At 49.0% G+C, this 26,144-nt stretch overlaps 1 protein-coding gene across 4 annotated transcripts in view; it reads left to right on the top strand.

Moving 5' to 3' along the window:
• Positions 1-26,144, top strand: part of PPP2R2B (protein phosphatase 2, regulatory subunit B, beta) — a 429,967-nt gene that overhangs the window by 371,869 nt on the left and 31,954 nt on the right. For all 4 annotated transcript variants that reach the window (XM_012727842.1, XM_012727844.1, XM_012727841.1 and 1 more), the window contains one exon: positions 3,994-4,158. In XM_012727842.1, the coding sequence (XP_012583296.1) occupies positions 3,994-4,158 (165 nt within the window). The remainder of the gene's footprint in view (positions 1-3,993; positions 4,159-26,144) is intronic.

The following is a 26,144-nucleotide window of genomic DNA, read 5'->3' as shown; positions in this document are numbered from 1 at the left end:
AGCACTGCCAAACATATATCTGTATATCTGATTCAATGACACTGTCCCCTAGTAGGAATCAGGCTCCAGGGAGCAGGACCTTTTTTGGTCTCCTCAGGTTTAGCTCCCCTGTACCCATAAGAGAGCTGGCAGATTCTGTGCGAACATTTGTAGATCACATGAAGGAACAAATGAATGAATGGCCCCAAGCTAGAGTTACTGAAAGGTTATTTCATGTTGACCTTAGAATCTAATACCCCTATAAGATAGAGATACTTTCTTCTGCTTTGTGTTTGCACATTTGAGCTCTGGTTTGTTTTCTCTCTCTCCCTCTCCCTTTCACTCTTTTATTTTTATGTTGTTTACATTTTTACATCACTTGTGGTCAGGCTATATATATTTTATCTAACTTTCCACGCCTAAAAGTATAGTGTATTTTACAAGTAAAGCATAGAAAATGTCACATTCCTAAAATATGACTTTATTAAAGTACCTATGGCAATGATAGCTGATAATTCAATAGAAAATAATGCAGAACCCACACACACTGAACTAGAATTTGATACCTGGCCTTTTAGCTCATCCTTTTCAGAGTACACATTTTTAATGACATTATAAACACACTGTAGTTTTTTTTAACACTATGCTTTTTACTGAACTTGGAATTTCAATGCATAAACGATCTAATGGGATAGATCAAAATGTACTTAATGTTTCCCTGTTCCCAGGCATCTAGGTTGTCGTCAGTCCTTTATCGTGTTGCAGTAGGCATTATTTTGTAGGAAGATTGTTCCAAGCTTGGCATTAGGGAAATGATTTCCAAATGGCCGCCATCCACCTCATAGTGTGCTGCTATACCCAGGCCCTCTACCCCACTGCTGATGTAATTTATGGCTCCGGCTTCATATTTGTTTGAAGCTGATCCCTTAAGGGGTGACCTCCCAGTGTCTTCAATTATTATTTTAAATGATGCCTTAGGCTACTGCTTTCCACAGCAGCATCCTCACCTTCCAGCCTTCTGCCTTCCAAGCGTGGAGCCCAGCTGCCAAACCTGCTATGCCCTCTCCCATCCTCAGAGCTGCCTCCAGAGTCCCAGCAGAGAGGCACATTAACCCCTTTTGTTAGCAGAGGTAATTTGCGTGGGCTAGGCATTAATAAGGAATGCCTTAAGCAGTTGGGGTCAGGAGGAACAGATCTGTCAAGCCCCAGGGTTAATTTAATAGCAATCTGTTGGCTGTCTGCCTCGTATATTAGCCATGAATCCAATGCTATGTTTTGCTTTTGCCATTTAGTTCTTTGGGACAACAGGGAAATAATTTGGATAGAGAGCTCTAAAGGATAGGGACGAGAAAATTGACTGTCAAAACGCATCATTCCATTTTCAAGATAATACAGAGATCTGTGCTTTGCTCATCTCCTTCTCTGTCCCCCCAACATGAAGGGCAAATCCACATATGCCAAAGGCAAGTTTCTGCCTCTAAATAGGGTCTCAGAAAAGACCCAACTTTCCAGATGATGCAGATGATGTCCTCTCCCATCACCCCCAGAAGTCATTGACTTTTTGGTAATTAAAGGTTTCTGCAATTCAGCAAATGATCAGTTAATAATGCAAGACATTATTTGAACCTGTTCCAACTTACAGTTCAAAAACACGTATCATATCTTAGGACACAAATGTCCTAAGCCAGATGCTGAGTCCTAAATTCTGCTTCTAAAAAAAACATGGCACCCAAACTGAGAGAGGAGTCAGGAGAGCGCACCCCTAAGAAGAGGACCAGAGCTGCCCTCTTAGGACTGACCTAGGTGGGCCCAAGAGACAGAAACACCACACTCTGAGAGGCTGGCTAGCTCTTAAGTCAAAGGTTTCGATCCCAGCTTGGGGGCGGGGGCGGTGGCCTTCTTGTCACGTGACCTTGAAGAATTCCCTCAGGCACTATGTCCTCTGTTGGAAAGTGTGTTAATAGTGCTGGTATTTCCTAAAGTCAAAGGAAATGATACTTGTAAGCCTTTTAGCTCAGGGTTGCGCACTTGATAAGCATTACCCACCCATCACTATCAGCTCCCTCATTCCTTACAACATGGTTATTAGAAGAGTGGAGTCACAGTGGATCCCCCAAACCCCACAAAGTCCTCCAGTCAAAAGGGAGCCTCAAACCCCAAGTAGGGGGAATCCAGGGCTTTGGAGATGAGGGGTGATGGGCTCATGTCCAGGCTTGGGGGTGGGGGTGGGAGGTGTATTTGAGGGGGGTGCTCAGTGACACAGCCCCACAATGATGATCTTGACCGTGGGGATGCTCCTGGCTCCTCGGATATGTTTAAGCATTTCGTTTTGACACAATCTGACTCTGGGGCTTTATTTTTAGGTGAGAAAAAAATAACCAGAGATGTGGCACCTCCTCCTCCCACTCAGCAGAGATCCTTCCAGTTCAGCTTGTTGTTAGAGCTATCCTGGTAGAGAGAGGCTGAGAAAGCTGTTGCCAGATTTGCTTTCCCTATTTTGGGAAAAGAGAAACATGCTTGCTGGCACAGCGGGGTATGCAGCCTCTTTCTGGAAGGTGATGAAATCTGGTCACATCTGAATACTAACCTCTGCTTGCCCACTCTCCCCCCATGTCATGGCCACAAAGCCTAGGGGTGGGCCTGGGGGCTGGGGAGCACATAGAGCTGCAGCCTGGGGGGCCCCCAGGGGACACGGCCCTTGCTCCCCAGTGTGGGGTGCTAACTGCGGTAATATTTATAACCCTGGCAGCTGCTGAGTTGAAAGGTATTACGTGAGACCCAAGTGATATTTGCATCTAGGATTGGTGAGAGAAATTGTAAAATGGAATGTTCAATCTCTAGCTAATTTTAGAAAGAACACAATAGAATTTGTTTTTTATGCACACAAGAATTAGGGTACATGCCAGAATGCAAGGGTGAGAGGGTTACCAAAGGCAAGAGTGGGGAGCAGAATAGGCAGATGGACGGAAATACACTGCTGAGGGGCACAGCAGGAGGGTCAGGAGAGGTCTGCTGTGTGCCGCGTGGGTCAGCTCCAGGGCAAGGGATCGAACTCAGGCTGCCGGTGTCCATTGAGTTACCTGCACAGATTACAGGCCAAATGCTGTATTCCATCGTACAGGGGACATGTTGTTTAAAAACAGATCTACTTTTTGCTCACTTAAGAAACAAAAGACTGCCCCACCTATGACTGGGTGACTTCCTTCCAATACTGAAGATCCCATACAGGCTGTAAAGCAAATCACAAGTCAGAGACTTGAGGTCCTGTGTGTTCTCAATAAGAGAAATTTTGCATAAGTACTGGTGAGAGTGCATTTTGTGCTGGGGACAAAATCCAAGAATTTCCACTTCTGCCATGTGACTTGGGGCAAGTTATTTTACATACTTTGAGCTTCTTTTTTGCACCCCTGACACCCAGAGATAAGAAAAGTGCTGGTTAGAGAACTGTTACAAAGATGAAATGATAAAATAAATGATTCACTTTGCCCAGGATTGACCCACAGTCAATGCTCAATAAATGGCAGCAGCTATTATTACTATCATAAATATCACCACATATTATTAAAGATCTTGGGATTTCATGAAGTGTTTTTACAATCTACCATAGGTATTATTAGGATTCTGGGTAAGATTTCAAATAAGTGGATTTCTTTAGTTGGGACTAGCTTCCTCACCGCTGCCGCAAAATGAGAAAGGCATCTTGCAACTTGGCACCTGTTAGCATGATCGCTTGCACAGACAACTGACGGTCAACGGGACTTGTCCTGTGTGTTATGGAGGATGACGTGCTGACAAGGGGCGACAGAGAGCTGTATCCCAAATGCTGCCGCTTCCGCTGGTAATCTGGGCCACTCCTACCTGGGGCCAAATAGTACCTGCCTGTTTGCTCAGAGTTACAAGGATCCACTGTGCGTGTTAAGTGCTAAACATTGTGCTAAAATAAGTGGGTAGCCATTGCTGGTCACCTCCTTCTGGCCCCCTTCTCCGGTCCCTTCCTTGACTCGTCTGTGCCAGATATCGTTGACATTAAGCCAGCCAACATGGAGGAGCTCACAGAGGTGATCACCGCAGCCGAGTTCCACCCCCATCACTGCAACACCTTCGTGTACAGCAGCAGCAAAGGGACAATCCGGCTGTGTGACATGAGGGCGTCGGCCCTGTGTGACAGGCACACCAAGTGTGAGTAATGGGCAGGGCGGGGGATGCAAGAGGAGATGGTGACATCTTCCTTGGGGGTTCATCCCCTCTCCCACATTACACGTGCTGGATGTAAAAAAAAACACGGGTGTCAGCTTTACCCCAGATCGGCTCCACCTCTGTATTTCAGTAAAGATGAAGCCTCACGTTCATTTTCACAAACATTCACTTAAGGCTGTGGAATACAGAGATGACTAAGACATGAGCTCTGTCACGTAACTCTGTGACATGGTCTGCATTATGTTATCCTATCATGCTGGCCATGTGGAGAGAGCAACCCCAAGGGAGAAAGGGGACCCAGTGGGGGGGGGCTGTCAAATCTGGGCAGTGGGTGGGAGTGGCCTGGGCCAGCCCGGTGATGTGAAAAGTGTAGGGGGTGGGGGCCGGGGGCCGGCCGTGGTGCAGGACAGACCCTGGCTGGGCCTGCTGTTGTGAGCAAGACCCGTTGGGCTACAGGACAGATGGAGACTATACAGGGAACCAGGAAGCACAGCTAGGGTAGGGGTCTGTGGTCTCAAGAAAGGTCATGGTGTGGGAACCAGCACTATAGAAGCCCAAGATTCCAGTGAGCCTGAGGGGAAGGCTTCAGAGGGGGAGAGGGGCCAAGTGCTGCCAGGCTCACAGGCCCTGAGGACACAGTTTTCAGAGCATTGACAAATAAAATTGCTTCCAGTCTAGCAGTGCTGAGTGTTTAGAAGCCAAAGGCCAAGATTGATATCAGCAGGCCAACTCCACAGCCAGTATCATGGTAGACAGGACCTGTCTGGAGACAGCAGGGAGGCTTTCTAGAAAAGAAATAGTTCCCCAGAGTAGAAGTGAGAGTAGAAGGCAGGGGTCATCCATGTCCTGGTGTCAGGGTAAATAATGTGCAGCTGCCAAGATGTGCAGGCACAATGAGAGCTATGTTTGACCCACACCTTCTGCTGGGTGCCATTTTGCCACCACACTTTGCTATGAAAAGCCAGAAATGAATCCCTTGTCTCCCAGCGCCCCAGCTTCCAGTTTAGTTCCAGTGTGAGGTGAACAATGTGAGACCTATCAGTGCTGATGTGTGGCTGGGCGAGGGGTGACTATCTGTGCTGTTTTGACCATTTGTTCATTGGCCCCAAGAAGGCTCACGTGGGGGAAATGGAAGTATAGTGCAGTGGGTGGAGATGTGGGGACCCTGCAGCCACACAGACCCAGCTCCATGCCAGGCTTCACCCTCTGTTAGCTGCCTGATTCCAACCCTCCTCGACCTTTCTCACTTGTAAAATACGTAAACTAACATCCACCTCATGGGCTTGTCATGGATTTTAGGTGAGATTCGGGCTTCCCTCAATATCCAAAATAGAACTTTCATGTTCAGTATGATTTGGTAAGTTATATTTGGGCTCTGGATTGCTGTTACCATTCATTCATATAAGAAAAAAATATTCCAGAGCTGAAAGTAAGCTACCAAATGATACCAAATGTGAACATTCGACTTTCAGATAGCAGGGGGAAGCAATAGCTGATAAGAACAGTTAATGAGATGTTTTAATTGCTTCCTATTAAGTCATAGTCTGAGTCTTCTACTTACAGCAACTTTCAGTTGGGGTGATCCACATTTCATGCTAAGCATGACTGACAACTACCTCGCTGGGTACAGCAGATTTAGGACATTTCCCTCATTGTAGAACTCCTCTTGAAGAGTGTTGACCTAGACTTTTGCCTCTTGTTTTTAGAGGATTTGGGGGTGGGGGGGAGAAGGACAGGTTCTGACCAGAAGACTAAAGAGACAAGAAACCAGTTAGGAAGACACTGTTAAGAAACTGCTCTTTCTTAAGAGCAGCATCACTGAACTTGAGCCACGCACTTCTTGTGGGAAGGAGGCTGCCTGTATATTGGGGGGTTTAGCAGCATTTCTGGCCTCTATGCAGTAGATGCAAGTGACAAAGGCCCGTGAGACAACCAGAAATGTCTCCAGACATTGTGAAATACACCCAGGGGATAAATTGCTCCTGGTTGAGAGTCACAGATTGAGATTAAAATTCTATGTCAGTTCTTGCACGTGATTTTTTGGCATCCGCGGCATTTCTATTACTGTTCACAAGCTGAGAGGAGCAGTCGAAAGGTAAGACCCACCTACTACACTCAAGAAATGTACAAGTTGGCTGAGAGCCCAGCTGTACCCAGGAAACACTTCAGGAACAATGTAGAAGGCAGTGCATGTTTTAATACTCAAGTGAGTAGTGGAGATAATTAGGGGTTAGGTGGGAAATCCAGAAGAGAAGTTGGCAGTGCACCTTAATGGGCAAAAATCTCACGTGAGGACGTCACAGGAACCTTTAAATAGTCTTAGCAAGAAGTGTTGGCTGTGGGTGAAAGGACAATATTAACGAGGTCAAATAGCTCGGAAGATAGCTCGGAAGATAGCTCGCAGAAGGGCCTTGATGAGCAGAGTCAAAAGTTTGAGTCCTTGTACTTGTTGTATTATCACTTATTCATCATTCTTTGAGCTGTAAACCCAAAGCCTGGATCCTGTGGTAAACTTTCCCATCAAGCACCACACCCCCAGGTGAGGCGCAGCCTCACAGCCCTGTAGGAAGGACACCAGCCTCTCAGCAGAGATGAAATCACATGTCTGGCATAGGCCAGAGACCCTGGGAGAGCTGCAGGCCACAAGGGATTTTCTTCAAAGTCTGATTTTTCCCATGACCAGTTTTACACCCATAAAATGTCTGCTTTCAGCTTCATGTTTACATTCCTACAATGCCCCCAAATTTCAGGCAAAATTGATCTTCCCACAAAGTGCAACAATTCTCCCATGGCTTCCCACCTTGCCAGGGGCTCACCTGTCTGCTTCTTTCTTGACCTGCAGGGTATAGACATGAGGCCCCAGGTGACACAGTTCTGAGTTGTGGGGAGAGACCATCTGGATGGAGATCTGGTATAAGATTTAGGTCTTAGGGGAGATTAGCACAGTGGTCATGGGAAGAAAGGAGAAATCAGGTTTGCTTTAGTCTCAATACAAAAGAAATTCATAACCAAGATAAAAAGTGGCTCTACAGTGCAAGGGGAAGGGAGAAAGGAACATTTTCTTTTCAAATGACTGGGTGCTATGGAAGATATTAGAGGTTGGCATTCATCATACATGGATGTGACTCCAGTTGTTCAGCCAAGTATGCTTCCCCCGAGCATAGACCCGCCCCAGTCCTGCAGGAGTTTGACACCAAAACCCTTCTTCAAGATACAGAGCTCTTTTGCATTTTTTTAATTAGTATTGGTTGAGCACATACTATATATGTCAGGTACTGTAGCAGATTCTAGGGACACAGTGGTATAAAGCCAAGCCCAGTTTCCTCCCTCTTAGAGCTCACTCTGTATTAGTGGGGGTTCTGCAGAGAAATAGCACACATATATGGTAACAGAGGGAGAGAGAGACAGTACATGAGCTCCCAAGCACAGTATGGAGCTGCCAAGGCCAAGATTTACAGGACACCCCAGAAGCCAATGGACTCAGTTCCCCTTCACGTCTAAAATCCAGGTAGAAGCAGTGTTTCTTCTGTTTTAGTGCCAAGGCAGGAAAATATCAAGTTCCCAGCTAGCAGGAGTCAGGTAGAGTTAGAGGAACTCCCTTTTACTTGGAGGTGGATCCACCATCTTGTTCTCATCAAGTCTTCAACTGAGGCCCATGCACATTCGGGAGGGCAGTCTGCTCTCCTCAATCTATCCATTTAAACGTTAACTTCATCTAAAATACCCTCACAAAAGCACTGATAATACTTTAGCAAGTATGTGGGCACGCAGGACTCAGTCCCATTGACCATCAGATAGACAGGACTCTGCATGCATAAAAGCATTTAGGAAGGGGGGTTGACAGTGCTGGGAGAGTGTGAGTCTCTCACACCCTCACTGACCACTGAGCTGAGACATAGCCACTGAGAAACTACCTGAGAAAACGGGTGTGAGCTGGAACCCACACAAATGGGCAACTTGCTGAGCTGCACACACAGAGCCCCCCAGAGGAGGCTCCTCCTTCAGCCTGAGTCCCCTCCAGCTAGGGGTCCAGGGTGAGATGGTCCCTGGGGAGGTCCGGGAGCTAACTAGTTGCTGAATTGCCAGCCGCCAACCTCCTAATCTAATTAAGAAGCAAAGGAAATTCATTTTCCTGACTCTTCCAAAGTGCCGACCTTCCTAGAGCACATCTCCCTTTGTTCAGCTTTGCGGGTGGCTGTTGGGGGGGAGGGGGCAGGCTCCTGCCAGTTGAGAAAACAAGTTCAATCTGACCTCTCTCCTGACATTTCATATTGATTTTCTCCATCCTCCTCAAATACCAGCCTTGGTTGAGCCGGGTTCAGCCGAGGTGTGTGAATGGAATTGAGACAGTTCATCAGAGTTCAAAATGAAAAGCAACATTGGCTTTCGGAGATGAGCTCTGAGAAGGAGGATATTTAATAACCGTCGGCGTTTAATCAAAATGCCGAGAAGATCCGTGTTATCAGAGCTGCATATATTAATTTCCATATGTCCCTCACTCTGCGTGCTCAGCAGGGGTTGGAAGGGATGATTCTCTCCCTCATCTCTGGTTTTTTTTCTATTGCTTCTGGCGGTAGTAGCAAGGATTGTGTTTGTAATTTGAGATTCTAATGCCTGAAACAATAGGTACTGCGGGATGACAGCAATTGGCTGGTCTGAAGGACAGTTTTTCCCATTCGGGTGCATGAGATTTGGAAGTTGAGTGAAGAAACTGGCCAGGTGTGATCAGTGCCAAAGTAGGAAATGAAGTCTGAACTGCCTCAACATTCTATGTGAATCTGGTCTCTGCTCACCTCTCCACCCTCAGCTCCCTAGGATCAGACCTGCTTCCTGCACTTTCAGCACACTCCACCTGCCTCAGGGCCTTTGCACTGTCACTTCCTCTGGCTGGAATGCTCTCCCTCCATGCCCACACTTGTCTGGTCAGGTCCATTTTTAGGTCTCTGGGAAAGTGTCACTTCCTCAGAAAGGACTCCTCTGTTCACACCATCTGCACTCTATTTCTGTCTCATCACCCAATTTTTTTTTCTCTCATAGCACATCTATTGGTGTTTGGGTTTTTTCCTATCTCCCCAACTCGAATGTAACGTCCATAAGGACAGGGACATTGTCTTTCTTCATGGGGTATCTGTTAGACGGAGAAGATAGATGATAGAGGGTATATTCATTCACTAGAGTTGATCTAATAAAATACCATGGACTGGGTGGTTTAAAAAACAAAACCCGATTTCTCACACCTCTGGAGGGTAGAAACCTGAGGTCTGAGGTGTCGGGAGTGCTCCCCAGGAGGGCAGTGAGGGGTAGATCTGCTCTAGGCCCCCCTCTGCAGCTGCTGGTACCCTTCACCTCTTCCTATGGTACCCACCTGTGTCCACAACACCTTATCAGGACACCAGTCTTGGTGAATTCAGGTGCAATCAATTAACCTCATTTTCATGTAGTTACCTCTTTAAAGAGGGCAAATACAGTTGCGTTCTGAGGTAGGGTTAAAGTTTCACCATCTGAAAGGGGGTGGTGCACCATTTAGCCCAGAACAGACTTCCGGTCACTTCCAGCACAGGCCCTGGAGCTGGCCACTGCAGGGGTGGACCCCAGGCTCATTCCCGCAGGCAGCCTGGGCCCGCACAGACATAAGGCCCTGACCCAGAGTGCACACACAGCACGCTGCTCTGGCCTGGGGAGGTGGCGGCGAAGCAAAGGGCTGTAGTGGTGCCAACCTGAACACGGAGCGCCCACCCGCCCCCACCCCGGTCATCTGTGTGCTGCTGATGCTGGCTCCTCTCCTGAAGTGTAGAAACAACGTTTCTCTGAGCACGGTGTTAGTTAATTGATTTTAAAGGCTATGACGCGCTAGGGAGCCCATTCCCTACTCAGGAGCCACTCTTGACAGAGAATGGCCCCAGATTCTAGTATATTTAACAGCATAAAAGAACATCAGCAGTGAAACCCTTAAGTGGGGGCACGTGAGGGGAAAGGGTGCCATCAGGGCCATAGGGATTGCACCTGCCAACCACCTATGGGCACAGAGGATGGAGTGGGGGTGGGGGAGTGCCTGCCACTGAAAGCAGCCCCCTCACCGGAACAGGGCTGCAGACAACGGCAGCCCGTGTGCAGGACCTGTGTGCAGCCCGTGTACAAGACCAAGTCAGGGCAGTCGGGGAGCAGCTCACTGTTGTCCAGCCACAGCTTCACTTCCGTCGTTTGGAGAAAGTCAGTGACGACTGGAGAGCCCGCCGGGCGCCTTCACTGACTGCAGAGAGAGGGTGACGCACAGACACCCTCGACAGTAGTCCTGGGGTGCGAGGCCAGGCAGGATAGCCCTGGCCTTAGTCCATTTGGGCTGCTCTGGGAGAATGCCACAGACTGGGTGACTTAAATGACAGGCGTGTACTCACAGTTCTGGACACTGGGAAGTCCGAGGTCTGCGCCGCTGGGTGAGAGTCTCGTGTGCAGTGCCAGCAAGCCCAGGGCAGGAGGATAAAGGAGAGTCCGGGAGCCCTCAGTGGTGTCTCCAGGCTTTAATGCTCTTTCTATGCCAGTTGTGGGGCAAGCGCGCAGGCTGGCAGGCAGGGCGACCAGAGGGGCAGGAGGCTGGCAGTGAATCTTCACTCTTCCTCTTTCGGCTCTCTCTGGCGTCCTCTTGAGGTCTCTCTTCCTCTCGTAGCCATCTCTCGCTTGCAGCCTCTCATCGCCGCCCCACCATGGCCATTCTCCTGCAGCTGTCTTCCGTCTCAGAGTGACGCCACGCTTATATCCGTGGCCCCCAGGCTCAGGTGCGCAACCTTGAGCATGCCCACAGTGTACTCCAGGTGTCTGCCATCAGGCATGCGCAACCACGCCCAAGCGCCTCCTCCATTAGCACAGTCAAGGCCACAGGTGATAGCCACAGGCGCCAGCAGTGTAAAAGCCAATTCACTTACCCTATACGGGTGAAAAAGTGCTTCCTGGCTCATAGAAGCTTTCCCTGTGTCTTCCTGTGGTAAAAGGGAAGGGAGGGAGCTCTCTGGGGTGTCCTTACAAAGGCACTGATTCCATTCATGAAACTTCTCCCAGGGCCTAGTCACCTCCTGAAAGCCCCGCCTCCTACTGCCATCCATTAGGGACTCGGTTCAGTGCTGAATCTGAGGGGGCACAAGCATTTGGGCTGGAGCTCTCCCTGCAGGCATGGCCTGCATTTGCTTACGTTTTTCCTATCCATTAAACTACACTGGCAGTAGTGAACTCAGAGAAGGGGCCTGGGTCAGGGAGGAAAAGCAACATGGTGTCCACTGTCATTCTGTGTCCACAGCCTAACTGGGTCTCTCGAAGAGGGTACATAACCGCTCATTACGCACATTGAAAGCAGGGGCAGGAGGCGGGCCACCTGGGTAGGCCCCCTGGAGGATTAAAAGAGCAATGCCATGAGCCCTAGCACCTGGCCCAGAGATGCGCTCGGGGCTGTGATGGCGATGTTGTCTTGCATGTCATTTAAGAGTAGCAACAGCACAGGTGTTTAAGAGTAGCAACCAGCCACAGGTGTCCATGCAGAAGCACAGCTAGTATTCTCTGTATTCCATTCAGTTTAAAAGTGCACCCACGTGTGGGCTCAGTCAATCCCTTTGCCAACCCTGTGAGGTACATACAACTTTCTTCATCACCTTTATGGATGAGAAGCCCAGCCCAGAAGAGAAATGATTCTCCTCTGGGCATCAGAGAACAAGCCGCAGGCTGGGGTTTGACAGCAGAATCACTTATCCCACTAAGGTGCATTCAACTTGTCCCTCCTGTCCTCAAGGAGCTTACATCTTCTAGCAAGGAGGGAAAGAGAAAATCAATAGTAAATCCTCTTTTCATATATTCAGTAGGTTCTTGGAAACTGTGATTTTAAGCCAAACGATATATAAGTCAAGCAGGTCTTCAAATAATGTTTCATTCACCACCTGCCAGCATTGTTTTTCTCTCTTCCATGTTAGAACGCAAAATGCCATTGAACAGTACAGTGTTATTCCAGAACCTGCTGTACAAGTGAACAAAGAAACTTCAGGCAGCAAGAAAAGCTAAAAGAACATTAAACAGGATTAAAGAGTAACCAGGATGGAGCAATTTCCACTGTGTGGTCAGGGAAAGCCTTTGAACTGAGATCTGAATTTTTCAGAAGGAGCCAGAGAGGTAACATCTAAGTCTAAAGGCCTAAACGCAGAGCAACCTGTGTGTTCAAAGAATGGCAAAGGCTGGCGGCCATTGCCTGGGGCTAGCACGGGCGAGGAGCCCAAGATGCACTCACAGGCCTGTATCCCCAGCAGGGCAGAGCGCCTGGGTCCGTCCCGGTGAGATGGCAGCCTGGTGGCGGTGCTAACAGTGAAGAGGTCTGGAGAGGAAACACTAGCAGCTCTCACCAACATGGGGGTACAACTTGGCCGGATGTAGAATCTGCTGAGGAGGGAAGGCTGAGAGGACGCGCTGCGAGGCTGGGAGCAGAAAGGTAGCAGAAAGGGAGGAGTGGAGCAGGAAAAGCAACACGGTGTCCACTGTCATTCTGTGTCCACAGCCTAACTGGGTCTCTCGAAGAGGGTACATAACCGCTCATTACGCACATTGAAAGCAGGGGCAGGAGGTGGGCCACCTGGGTAGGCTCCCTGGAGTATTAAAAGTGCAATGCCATGAGCCCTAGCACCTGGCCCGGAGATGCACTCGGGGCCGCCAGCCTTTGCCATTCTATACCTTGGGTGACAAGGTATAGCAGTTACATATCCGGAGGTGAGGAGACTTGGGAAGGAGCAGATGGGTGTGGGAAGGCATGTGTTTGGGATGGGTCCGGCTTGAGGTGTTATGACGCATCCAAATCTGGTAACGATGGATACCTGAGTCTGGAAGTCAGAGGTGTGGTCTAGGAGGAGATAGAAATGTAGGAGTAATGAGCACATACCTAAAATCAAGAGAGTGACTGAAATCCCTTAGGAAAGAGGGTATAGAAGGAGAGGAGCAGAGAGTCCGGGGTGGAGTCTGAGGGTTTGCCAGGACTGACGACTGGAGAAGAGAGGAGATGGCCTCTTACCAGAGACTTGAGTAGGAGCTGCCGGATAGTGGGGGAGGGGTACATAAACCAAGAGAGGAGAGGGACTTGAAAGCTATTAGAATAATTATATCAAATGCTTCTGAGAAGTCAAGGACACTGAGAGCAGAGATGGAATCGTGGGACTCGGCACATGGAAATCTTTGGCCATTAGCCTGTTAATTAAAGTAAGTCTGACCCACGGAGCTTAGATCTGCCAGTTGTGGGCTGGTGGGACTACACGCTCCCATTCTCTGCTGTGGTAAAAGGCTGAAGATAGCAGGCCTTGAAGTCCGGGATGTTTTCGTGAATAGTGAGGAGGCCATCAGGAACACACCTGAGCGCCAGTGCCCAAGGGGCAAGTCTGATGCCAGCCTAACAGTCCAAGTCAGAAATTCCATTTTGTCCAAAGATGTGTACAGAGGAGGCAGAGACCTTCTGTAGCTCATTGACCTCATAACTGCCGTGGAGGCTGGGGAGCCGATGAGATGAAGAAATTTGGCCCACACCATGTGGAGGAGTCAGGCTTTGAACCCAAGTCTGCCCCAGAAGAATTCAACCTTCTCCTACTCATCCTGGTATTTGCAGCAAAGCATGGTCTTTTTGTAACAGCCAGAGGATCAATTCAGGACTCATTTCTAACATCGAAAGTGTCATTTTATATAAACCCATTCTAGGCTGAGTCCCCCAGCCCAGCAGTCCCAACTGCAGAACTAACTCTGCCCTTGCACAGATCGTGAAATTGACTATCTCGTTCTTCCTCCTCATCCACAAAAGTAATTGCAAGTTCTGGTTCTATAGGCCACTAGATTCCTTAATAAACCTGCGGCTCGGTCCCCAGGTCTCAGATGGAATGTGTCCAAACACGTCAGCTGAGACTAGAGCTGCAATGAATCTTCAGACCTCTGAGATTTGGCACAGCTTCCAAAAGGGGTTCACTATTGATTGGGGCATAATTAACAGTGTTTATTTCAGGGGAGCTTGGTAGGGTTAAAAAGACAAGGCCCTTCATTAAAATGCTTTATGCCTGATGACAGGATTACAAGAAGCCCAGACACGGCCCCCCTCCCCCTCCTTGGAGTAAAGCCAGAGACTTGCTACAAGGAGCAGAATTCACTAACACACACACCCCCATCCAATGTCTACCCCATTCAAGCTTAGCTGCAATTAACAGCAGAGCTGGAAAGGCCCAAGCCATAGAGTAAAAATAGAATCCCTTCCTCCATCCTCATTTCCATGTTTGATTAATTTAACCAGTTCTGTCAATTAGTCATCCTGGAGACGCTAGTTGAGTGCATTTTCCTAAGAACTGGAAGGCTTATTAGTTCGGGAGGCGGGTATCATTCATTAGCATTTGGGGTCCTGCCCTATCTCCCACAGGGGTCTTGGATGAGAAGGCAGAGAAAGCCAAAACCGGCCCGGGCAGTCCTAGGGAGGCCAGAGCAGGACAGTTGCTATGAGGTGGCAGGTGTCTCTGGGACAGCTCAAGGTCACTCGCCTGTCACCACTGTCTGTGACACTGGCAAAGCAGTCATCGCCATCAGGCCAGCAACCTGAAGGCGAGGCTCCAGAGAATCCTGGGGGGAATTTTCCCCAGAGAGAGGCCTTGGACGGGCTCTGCCAGAGCCAGCTATCTCAACTTGCCAGCCCTTCCCACCAGGCATGGAAACAGAAAGTTCACCCCATTTTTGTATTGCTTTATGACTGCTATAATGAATACCTCAAACTCAGTGACTAAAAACGATACAGCGTCTTATAAATGAGAAGTTCTGTCCATCTCCGCTCTGACCTGAGTCTGGTGGCTAAAGTCTAGGTGTTGGCCACACCGTTTCCCCTTCTGGAAGTCCTAGAAGAGAATCCACATCCTTGCCACTCCCAGCCTGCCTTTCTTGAGTTATGGGCCCTTTCTCCATCTCCAGCCAGCAGGAATGGGAGGGCAAGTCCCTCCCACACCCCATCCCTGTGACTGTCCTCGCCTGCCTCCCTCACCACCTCTAAACACTCTCGTGATTCCATTGGGCCCACCCACGTCACCCAAAATAACCTCCCCAATTTAACACGAGCTGATGAGCAACCTTGGTTCCATCTGCTTAACGCTGTCATGGACCTCCTGAGGGGCCATGATTCCACCCACCACACTCCCCTAGGTTCAGTTTAGGAACAGCTCCTTCCGGAAGTCTTTCTGGACCCCCTGGTAGCACTGAGCACCCTCCATCAGAACACCTAATACTGTGGTTGATATGATCTGTTTCCATTTCTGTCTCTACACTGAGTGGTTCCTCCACTCACACTAGGGTACATGTAGCACAGTGGGGTTCTCAGCACATGCTTTGGAGAACAGCCATGACCGTGCAGTGTGATCAGCTGACATCCGGTGTTTCTCTTTCCCACACCAAGAGTGGTTGACTCGGCATTCCCTAGAGTACCGTGTTTGGGTTGGTTTGGTCTTCTGAGGACTTTCATTGGATCGCTGCCCTGTTCTCATGCATATGGATTTATTTAAATAAACTGGTGGAAAGAATCAAGAATGACCACCAGCTTTTCAGTCTGAGCACATGCCTAGTTGAACCCTGAATTAAGTTGGCCAAGCCTAGGGAAAGGACAGCTTGGGAAAGAAATCCACAAATTCTGTGGACTCCAAAGATTCATGTTTACAAAGGCATCACATGCTTACATTGATACCTTTTGCTGTTTAGCAGATTACTGTGTACAGAGTTCCTTCTCATCCATGCTCTTAACGTATTTCACATCCCCAACTTGTTAAAAGTATTTCTTTCTTTTTCCAGTTTGTGGAAATGAAAGCCAGAAAAGGTAAATCTCCTACACCAAGGAAGATGATAGGCTTATTTCGGGCTTGTTTTGTTTTTTTGCTTATAGCAAATATGACTGTCATCGGTACTTGCCCAACACCAGAAAACCCCGAATGTCATAGGTGTGTCACTCAGCCACATGTCAGTGTATGGGCTAGCCAAGCCCCCAGTGTGGCTCACACCCTCATACCCACAGCTCAGTGGGCTGTGGGAGACTGAGTATCCCATCATCCACTCCAGTGGCTGATGGTCCCACAGGACCAGTCCATTTCTCTGCTGACTTAAAGTACCTGCAGCATCCCAGAACCACCAAGCACAGCCCAGGGGTACCCAGGGCAGGGGACTGCTCAGCCCCGTAAAGCTTATCATGATTCTCACTTTTCTCTTCTGTCTTTCACCTGAACGTAAGGGTCTAAAGGATTATCTCAAATACTGGTCGCCTTAATCCTGGGGTTGACCAGTTTTTTCTGAAATGTTGGTGTCATTCGAAAATTCTTCTAATGGACTGAAATTGTCAGTAAAGAATTAGGTAAGAGGAAAGAGCACTTGTCAAGCTTTGGGAAAAGTTGGTGAGATCAAGCAAAGCAAGGAATCTGTCAAGGCCGCTCGCCGGTGCTGTGTAAGCCATGGCGGGGGGGGCAGACTTGTCAGGCGCGTGGACTGCCTCGTGGACTTAGCATGGTGGACAAGAGGCTGGGCAATAGTGGAGTGTTCCTCTTATAGAGTCCAGTTTAAATTGAAAGCAGAATTTAGATTTGCAGTGTTGAAGAGAGAAAATGCTAAATAAAAATTGTGTGTGCTGAATACCACATTAGACCATGAGATGAAGTGTGACACCAGCGGCTTCCTCCCTTGTGTCCCCAAAGCTATGTGGGTAGCATTTTCAGTCCCTGCTTAGTGAGAATCTTCTCATGCAAATTCCCATTCATACAAGGCCTGGTCACCCACCCCTAGGGAGTTACTCAGTATAGAAATGTTCCCAGGACAGTGCCTGACTGTGGCTGGCAGCTAGAAGGCTCTTACCTCGCTACCTCGTCTGGCTGTATGCAAGATTCAGTCTGACTGTGGTGAGCAGACACCTGGCAGCAGAGCCTTGAGATGACCAGGAGAAGTGAGCAGCATCCCAGGGGCCTGCTCCAAGCAGTGCCTGGCCAGTGCAGGGACAGAAACTACTCGGTAGTGAAGTCTAGCCTTGCCCTACTCAAGATTCTTGCCAGCAGGGATCTGCTCCGCTCCCCATGCCTCTCCTTGCAGTGATTATGGATCCAGCCTAGGAAACAGACCTCAAGGGGGTGTAGCCCCAGCCAGACACTTCTGAGCAATCACCCCTAATCATGGCCACATGCACAGCCTATTGCTCCTGGTCAGAGGCTTGGGGGGGGAGGGGCTCCCCCTTCTTTTGGAGCAGCTGTGTGAAGCTTCCCCTTGAGAACAAATGAGGGTGCCCCCCACTGTGAGGGGAGAGGGGAAAGAGAAAGGACAAGACAGAGAGAAAGAGAGAGAGAGAGGGAGAGAGAGAGAGCACACACACAGAGACAGGAGACAAGAAGTTGCAGACTCTGATGTATGGAGGGACCCAGCATTCTGGGGTTCCTGCTGTCAGGTTGTGACACCTGCTGGCTATGAAAATGGAAAATCTCACAGTAGGAGCAGAGACCCTTTGTACCTATAGATAGTGCCTTTCACCCACCTCAGGCAGGAAGGATACGAGGGGGTGAACGACTGAATAGGGGGCTTACAAAGCTGGACCTCGGCTGCTAGCAGATTTCTTCATTAGGCTCCCGTAGAGACACCCACTGCCAACTCATCATCTGGTCTGGACTGCAGCCGCCCCTCCCTGCTGCCTGCCAGAGGGGATGCGCTGTGAGCCTCCTTCCATCCAGATCTTTCCAGAACAATAGTTCTCAAAAAGACACCATCCCCGCTTGGCTAAGAAGTGATTATTCCTCACAAAGGACAAACAGGGTCCCAATTAATTAGCCCAAATGCAGCCTTCAGACTGACAGGTAAGACACAGGGCTTCCCTCTCTCCAGAGCAGAGATCCCACTGAGCCCCTTCCTGGAAGGCCTAAGCCCTGCCAAGGAACCCTCCCATGCTGCCCTCGGCACATGCGTGTTCTGCGTCCCAGCCCCCACGCCTGCTCCCTGGCTGTGAAACGGGTAGTTTGCTGCCCTGTCTGTGCGTTGTCTGGGTGGGGAGACATAGATACATAAATATATAGTAATTGTATTCATATTCTATGTATTATATTGTTATAATTATGAGAGTAATATTAATATGATTACTATATTAACCATATTGTTGTTATCATTAGCCTATATTAAATACATATACTACATATTTTATATATATATATATATAAATATATATATATCTTTTAGAGAAGTATGAAGGTTGTCTGCTATGTCTTATTAACCCGTGAGAGGAAGAAAGGCTGCTGTGGCTAGCAAGCTCAGAGCCTTCCCAGAAGAGAAAGTTTGCCCCTACCATTGAAGCGGTCAAAGAAATAGGGCAGCAGAGAGAGATAGGTGTCATTCTTTCTTTTTTTTTTAAGATTTATTTATTCATAAAGAACTGGGTACAGGCCAGAGCTGTGGGGGATGCAGTGAGAGAATTCACCAGAGACAGAGAGGGGAGCAGAACAGGCAGATCTGCTGAAATACACTGCTGAGGGGAGGTGCAGGGGAGACAGGAGAGGTCTGTCTGCGCTGGATCAGCTCCCCGGTTGGGAATCGAAATCATGGTGCAGTGGCTGCGGATATCCTCATAGTGCTGTGCTTTAACACATTGCTCCACCAGGGAGGGCCCGATAGGTGTCTTTCTTTACTGAATATCTGTGTTCCCCCTGAATTTATGTGTTGAGTCTGAGCTCCCAATGTGATGGTATTAGGAGGTGGTGCCCTTGGAGGTGACTGGGTCCCAAGCATGGAGCCCTGTGAATGAGATTAGTATCCTTATAAACAAAGCCCAGAGTGCTTGCCCTCTGACTATGTGGATACAAGGAAGGCCACCTACATCCCACAAGAGTGTCCTCACCAGAATCTAGCCAGGCTTGCACCCTAGTCTTGAATTTCCAGCCTCTAAAATTGTGAGAACTCAGCCTAGGGCATTTTATTATGACAGCCAAAACTCAGCCAGGTGAGGAATGAGCATGGATCAGGACCCAGTGATTGTATGCTGAGTGCTCCATAAATCAGCCCATGTGGCTTCCAGATAATACGCGTTTGACCATACGCTCAACATTGCTAACATGGAAACACCAGGATTCTTCAGAAAAATTTAGACTTTACTCCTATGCCAGGAGCCACATTCCTGCCTGACAGTAATGAGCTAGGTCTGAGTGAAAATTACCCCCTATCTTTATAGAGTGTGAACATTCCATTTTGCCACAATCCCTACCACTCCCTGCTGTCTACCTTTGCCTGCTTCATCTACTTCACTGTCTGCCTCAGCCCAGGAGGGCAGAGTGGTACAAATGAGTAGACCACTTAAGACTGCAGCATAGTGTTTGAGCAGGAGAGGAGTGCTGTTTCCGGTGGAGAGTTCATTTAGGGCACATAGATGGAGCTCTGAATACCAGGCCAGAAGGGTAGGACCGTTTGCTGTTGGCTATGGAGAGTCGCTATAGGTGTGGGAGCAGGACAGTGGCGCTGCTCTGGAAGAATCATCCAGCCCCCGGCGAGATCCCACCCGGTCTCAGGTGCTGCTGTTTACTCCTGGTTATCTCAGAGTGGTTTGGCTGGCTGTCTTTGCAGCTGCTGTGTTCTGAATTCTCCATGCTGTGTCAGTCTGTGGGTGAGCAGCGGGAGCAGCAGGAACACAGGGAAAGGAACGTGGATGAGCTGTGTTAGTTCAGCAGCTCCCTGGGAAGCAGTGAGCTGGTCTCAGCTGCATCCAGAAGCATCTCGCTCTGGCCGACCTTCCTGGCCCATACAGAAGAGCAGATGCCGCAGGGAGAGGACCCTACAGGGACTGGAGGAAGAGAGGGGCCCAGGAAAATAGGAGCAACTTCCCAGAGTTGGGGGAGAATTCGTAAACTCAGTCCCCTTGTTAACAATGGGGGTGGGGGGCAAGAGGGGCATTAGTAACTCAGAACAATACAAAATTATCTTGCTCCGGAGGTCAGAAGTTCAAAATGTGTCTGGGCTAAAATCCAGGTTTCCACAGAGGGCTGAGTTCTTCTCTGGAGGCTCTGTGGAGAATTTGATTTCTTACCATTTGCAGATTCCAGAGGCAGCCACAGTCCTTGGCCCCTGGTCCTTTCTCCACCCCCAGAGCTCGGGGTCACAACTGAGTCACACACACACTGAGTCTCCTGACACCCCTTTCACCATCAGGGAATCATGTCTCAGTGATCATTTCTGGATAACCCAGCATAATCTTCCCATTTAAGGCCAGGTAAAGGTACCCTGCGCTCCCCTTTGCCAAGTCACATATGGGGAATCGGATGTGGACATCTTCAAGGTTGAAGCATTATTCTGTGTACTGCTGAGGACATGAGCAACTTCTCTTTAAGAAGTTGCTCCTGGCCCTCCCTGGTGGCACAGCGGGTTAAAGTACAGCACTGAGAAGCTTAAGCCACTTCTGCATGAGCTCGATTCCCGCCTGCCCCGGAGGTGACCACATGGCGCGGCAGACCTCTCCTGACCCGCACTGCTCCCCTCAGCAGTGTACTTCTCAGTCGGCCTGTTCTGCTCCCCACTCTGTCTCTGGTGAAGCCTCTCACGGCCCCTGAATTTCTGGCCTGTACCCCAGTTCTGTATGCACAAATAAATCTTTAAAAAAAAAAAAAAAAAAGAAGTTGCTCCTTATAGAGGAGTAGGCCAACTCTTTATGGAGGAAGTACCTGAGAACCGGGCCTGTATCTGACTTGCTCACTCTCACAACCCTAGAACTTGCCCGAGCACCTGATGCTTTCAGGCACTCAGAGCATGCTGGGCTGGGCAGATCTGGTGCTGCTGTTCCGGCTAGGCTGACTCCTGACCCCATGCCAGACACTGCATGCCATGTCCTATCTGTTTTTATCACCTTTGATTCTTATAATCATGCAAAATGGGAATTGATAGCTGTACTTTCAAGCTATAAAATTTGAATCTTAGGTATAAAAATTGACAAATACAAAGCATCCTATAAATAGTGGAGCCCAGCTCCACTGACCTTCTCCTGTACCAGCCTCAGAGGCCTACTGAAAGCAGATTGCAGCTCACCAAGCAACAAGCTCACCTCTAGCTTTCCTACCTGATCACTCCGCCTCTAGTCCTCATGTTCCACTGCCCTCCAGCATTGTCTTTATGCTTCATGCTGATCCCCCTTTCTAGAGAGGAGGCACCCACTGACTCCCCTCCCCCTCAATATCATCATCAATGGTAAGCCAAGGTGGGCCAAAATGGGACACTACCTGTGTGTTTTTACATAACTCTAGCAAAGAATAGGTGTTTTTTAAATGATTGACCAAAAATCAAAATAATACTAACACATAAAAGTGTTATGAGAGCAAAATTTCAGTACTGTCAATAGGGCATTATTGTAACACAAGCTCATCGTTTACATATTATCTGCGTGGCCTTCACAGCACACAGGCAGACTGGAGTAGTCTGCACAGGCCCAAGGGCCCCATGCGCGAGACATTTTCGCTCCGGTTCTTCCAGGAGAAGCCTGCTGTCCTCTGTTCATTCTGGAGGTTATTACTCCTTGGTGTTCAGCTGCTCAAGCAGGTCTCCCTGACCACAGCAGCCCCCCAAAATAGTGTCACCCCTCCTCTGCACTGTGGATCTTTGGCCAGTTTTATCTGTCTGAAAAACAGTTCTAGACTTACCAGTTTCTTCACCTTGAATGACTACAAGAGAAACTTGTGAAATGCACAGTTACCAGTATATTGCTGGATTTATGACTTTTGACATTACAGTGGTACAAATGCTATGCATATTCAGTAGAACTCGTATTTGAATTTCTTCTTGTGTTGCTTCCCTGGGCTCTGTCCACTCTGCTGTGATGGGGAGTGGGAGCACAGCAAGCCAGGCTCCCCCACAACCCGTTGGGCGGAAGGATAAATAACCAGCACTAAAATGTACCAATCTGCCCGCATTTGTAGATTTCTGGTGACACCTCCTATCATGTCTACGAAATGCCCGTCTGTGTTTGAGATAACCGACATTTATCACAAACAGGCTTTGTGCTAGTCGATCGTGCCCGGTGAGGGTGAATGCCAGTGCCTGAGTGCATTTGAGGCAGACGTGGCTTTGGCAGATTCGGTGTGTTAAATGTACTTTCAGCTTCAAATATTTTTAACTTACCATGGGTTTATTGGAGCTTCACTTCACCATAAGTGAGGAATGGTCTGCATAATATATGCAGATGTGTTTTGAAAACAGATAATAGTCAGGGCCAGTGTAACCTCTCCTAGGTGAATTGCTCGTTCCCCTGCCGCCATGCACGGCATTGTGCGGCTGTAATGTTCGCTGTTGGACATTTGTTTGTGGAGCTAATAAAGGGCTGTGTGAAAAGCACTCTGAAGCGGGTGAGCAACCGGCTTCATTGTTCCCCAGTCCAGAATCCTCTGAGTATCAATGCAATCTAAGTTCCCCAGCTCCAGCGCATGTAGGGAGACTGTTTCTGAGCTCGTGTAGCCACTAATTAAATCTTAAACTTCTCTCGCTGTCCTCAGCTGGACAAGAGCCAGCGTTATCCGTCTGTGAGAGCCCTTAGCCTCTGTGGGAAGATGGTCGGCCATCTCTCTCACTGGACAAAATTATTGGATGTGTCTTCTGTATAGTAAAAATGACTGGCTGCGTCTCAATTGACGAGGAGGCTTTTTTCTCCAAGGGCAAAACTGTTGCCTGCATATCTCTGTAGGAAAATTGCCATCTGCCTCACTCTGTCGGAAAATTGCCAGTTGTGTCCCCATTACAGGGAAATCGTCAGCCATGTCGCCAAATGCAAGCGCGTGCCAGCTGAACTGCTCCACAGAAGACAAGACAAACCCAGCGAGCAGCTGAAACCCTGTGTGAGACTCTGAGTCTGCTCCTCTTTCATCACAAACAGACCTTGGCCACCCCACCCCCCACCCCCACTTTCCTTACGCGCTCCTCTGCCCTGGTCATCCACTGGGGTGATGGTGACTTCACCCAGCACCAAACAAAGGGCACTTGTCCCAGGAAGGGGCATCTCCAGGGAGAGGCCAGATTATCATGGGTCTGGGTTGTGTCCAGCTAGGACTAGAAGTCAGTGCGAGAACTGGTGGCTCTTGGGAAGAACACCTCCGGCTCGGGGGCCATCTCACCCCAAGCTGCACTAAGGGGTGCCCGCTTGTGCACAATGCCACCCGCCCGCTTCTGCAGGTGCGGACTCTGCTCTCATCTGGGCTCACCCCCACCCTCAGAGGCGGGTGTTCATCTTAGCATCCTTTGAGGGGAAATAGGCATGCGAGGACTTTGTCCAGTTGTACACTCTTTTTTTTTTAAAGATTTATTTATTTATTCATATAAAACTGGAATACAGGCCAGAGATGCGGAAGGTGAGAGGATTCACCAGAAACAGAACGGGGAGCAGAACAGGCAGATCAACGAAGTACACTGCTGAGGGGAGCAGCGGGCGGGTCAGGAGAGGTCTGCCACGTCATGTGGTCACCTCCTGGGCAGGCAGGGATCGAACTCATGCTGAAGTAGCTTAAGCTTCTTAGTGCAGTGCTTTAACCTGCTGCGCCACCAGGGAGGGCCCCAGTTGTGCATTCTATAACGGGTCAGCTGCGACGCTGGGTTTAAGCCCAGGCCAGCTGAGTTGGCAACCACCAGCACCCCCGGGGCGGGGGGGGGGGGCGGGGGGTGTGCAAAGGAAGTCAGCACCTGAGCTGGAGTTTGGCTCCGCCTAAATTGTGATCCAACACATTATAGCTTGAATTGTATCACTCAGCTGCCGTTACTGTGAGTCAAAATGATTATCTGTTGACGGACATTTTAGTTGTGTCCACTATTAGTCTTATTATAGATAATAACGCCATGAATATTCAAGCGGAAGTATTTGTGTGGCCATATGTCTTTATTATCTCTTGTATCATAGGGTTTAATGGTAGGGCTTGACTGCCAGACTGTCCAGACTTGAGGTCAGACTGGTGAGTTTGCTAGCTGTGTGCCCTCACTCCAGTGACTTAACTTCTCTGTCCTTCTTTCATCTGTAAACTATAGATCTCTGTGTAGTGCCCATCTGCACTTGCTACCATTCTCAGCCCACTGAGACCCATTTCTATACATTGCCCAATCATTCCTTCCTCACTGACAGTAGTTCTGCTTGATTCATCTGCCCACCTTTCCTCTGCCTCGCGCTTGCTCTGACCCATGCAGTTAGCATTTGCTCATCAACACTCTCATTACTTATTATGTACAGACCATGGGGTGGAACTAGGATGTGAGTTTCCTAAGGGTACCATTTTGGTTTTCCTTCTATTACTGGTATTCTACTCACAACTTTTTAATAAAATTTGTTTGGCTGTCACCAAAGTAAGATAATGAATTATTGCCTTCAAGGGCCTTGGCATCAAAATTATGTTGCTGACAAATTGAGTAGGGCTGATGACAACTGAGTAGGGCTTTCAACCTCCCATGTATCACCTGACACAGAAAATGTGCTCTTTGCCTCCAATCAAATTTAACATAACAGGGAATGAGGTATCGATGATGAAAATTTCAAGAACAGCACGATTCAGAGGTGAGTTCCTAACTCCATCATTCCCTATCCCCTCACCTTCACCCAACTAAACACACCCTCGAACCTCTACCTGCCAACAATCTGCAATCATACCTTCCCAACCTTAATTCACTCCTCCGTCCCCATTACTCCCCCTACAACCATCAGACCTCACCTCATGCCCACACCCTCTCCTCCACTCCCCAATGCCATCTGCAATTCCTCCACTCCAATCTGAACATTTCCATCCCCTCTATGGGGATGACTCAACCCATACCAAATTCCTTCCCTGCCATCACCAATCCCCACCTACCACACACAACTTTACCCCTTCTTCCACTCCAGTCCACAGGCCTATACACTGCAGTCCCCCCCCACCACGCATGGCTGCCCTAAACTACATTCCCAAAGTTGTTGCACCTCGCATCCACAACCCAACTACCCAAACTCCCTTTACACTGCTCCCACTGTCCCATCTACCACCCAAAACTCATCTCCCCTCCCAATGACCCACACATCCCACCACATATCCACATCACTGTCCCCACCCCCGAAATCCCAAAACCGACCCATTTAAACCTGCCCTCAGCCCGCTATCCTCCGATCCACAGTCCATCCCACTCACTCTACAACCTAAACCTCATTCCCACCACAATCACACTCCATTCCGCCACCCAACCCTATCAATTCATGCCATGCCCCCCCAAATCCCACCGATTTCCCCTCTCCCCACCAATCCACAATTCCTTCTCCCACCTTTCTACCACCTGCACTCATCCCCTGCTGTCCCCAAACCCTACACTCCCCTCTAAACTTCCTTCCCGCTCAAATCCACCAAAAACCACCACCCACTTCCCATCCACCCTCCCTGCACCCTCTCTGCTACCACCCCCATCTCATTCACATCCCCATTCCTTCCTCACACAAACTTAGACCCTTCATGTTCTCACATCCAATGCCTTGCCCCTCTTTCTCCAATCCGATCAACCAATAACTTCCCATACTCAACCCTTACCAACCACTTCCTACCATTCTGCTCTCCATCCCCCTCAACTTCCCATCCCCACATTCTTCACAAACCCATCCCCAACCCTACACCCTCCCATTTCTACCCCATGACCCTCATAGCGCCAAATCTTTCCCTTCCCAAACCCACTCCCATCCCTTCCAATCCCCAATTCCATCCCTACTCCCATCCCCATTCCCAATCCCACTCCCTCCCATGCCCACTACCATCCCTACTCCCATCCCCACTCCCAATCCCCTCCCATCCCAAACCGCATCCCCATTCCCATTGCCTCCCATACCCAGTCTAATCCATCCCAAACCGAATCCAATCCCATACCATCCCCACTCCAATTCCCATTCCCATTCCCCTACTATCCCCATTCCACCGACATCCCCACTCAAAACCACCTCCAATCCCCCTCCCATTCCCCTACCATCC

This window comes from Condylura cristata, unplaced genomic scaffold, assembly GCF_000260355.1.
Source record: "Condylura cristata isolate star-nosed mole 26May11 unplaced genomic scaffold, ConCri1.0 scaffold00021, whole genome shotgun sequence".
NCBI classification, from domain to species: Eukaryota; Metazoa; Chordata; class Mammalia; order Eulipotyphla; family Talpidae; genus Condylura; species Condylura cristata.
Note: the sequence above shows the minus strand (reverse complement) of the source record. Positions and strands in the feature narration are given on the sequence as shown.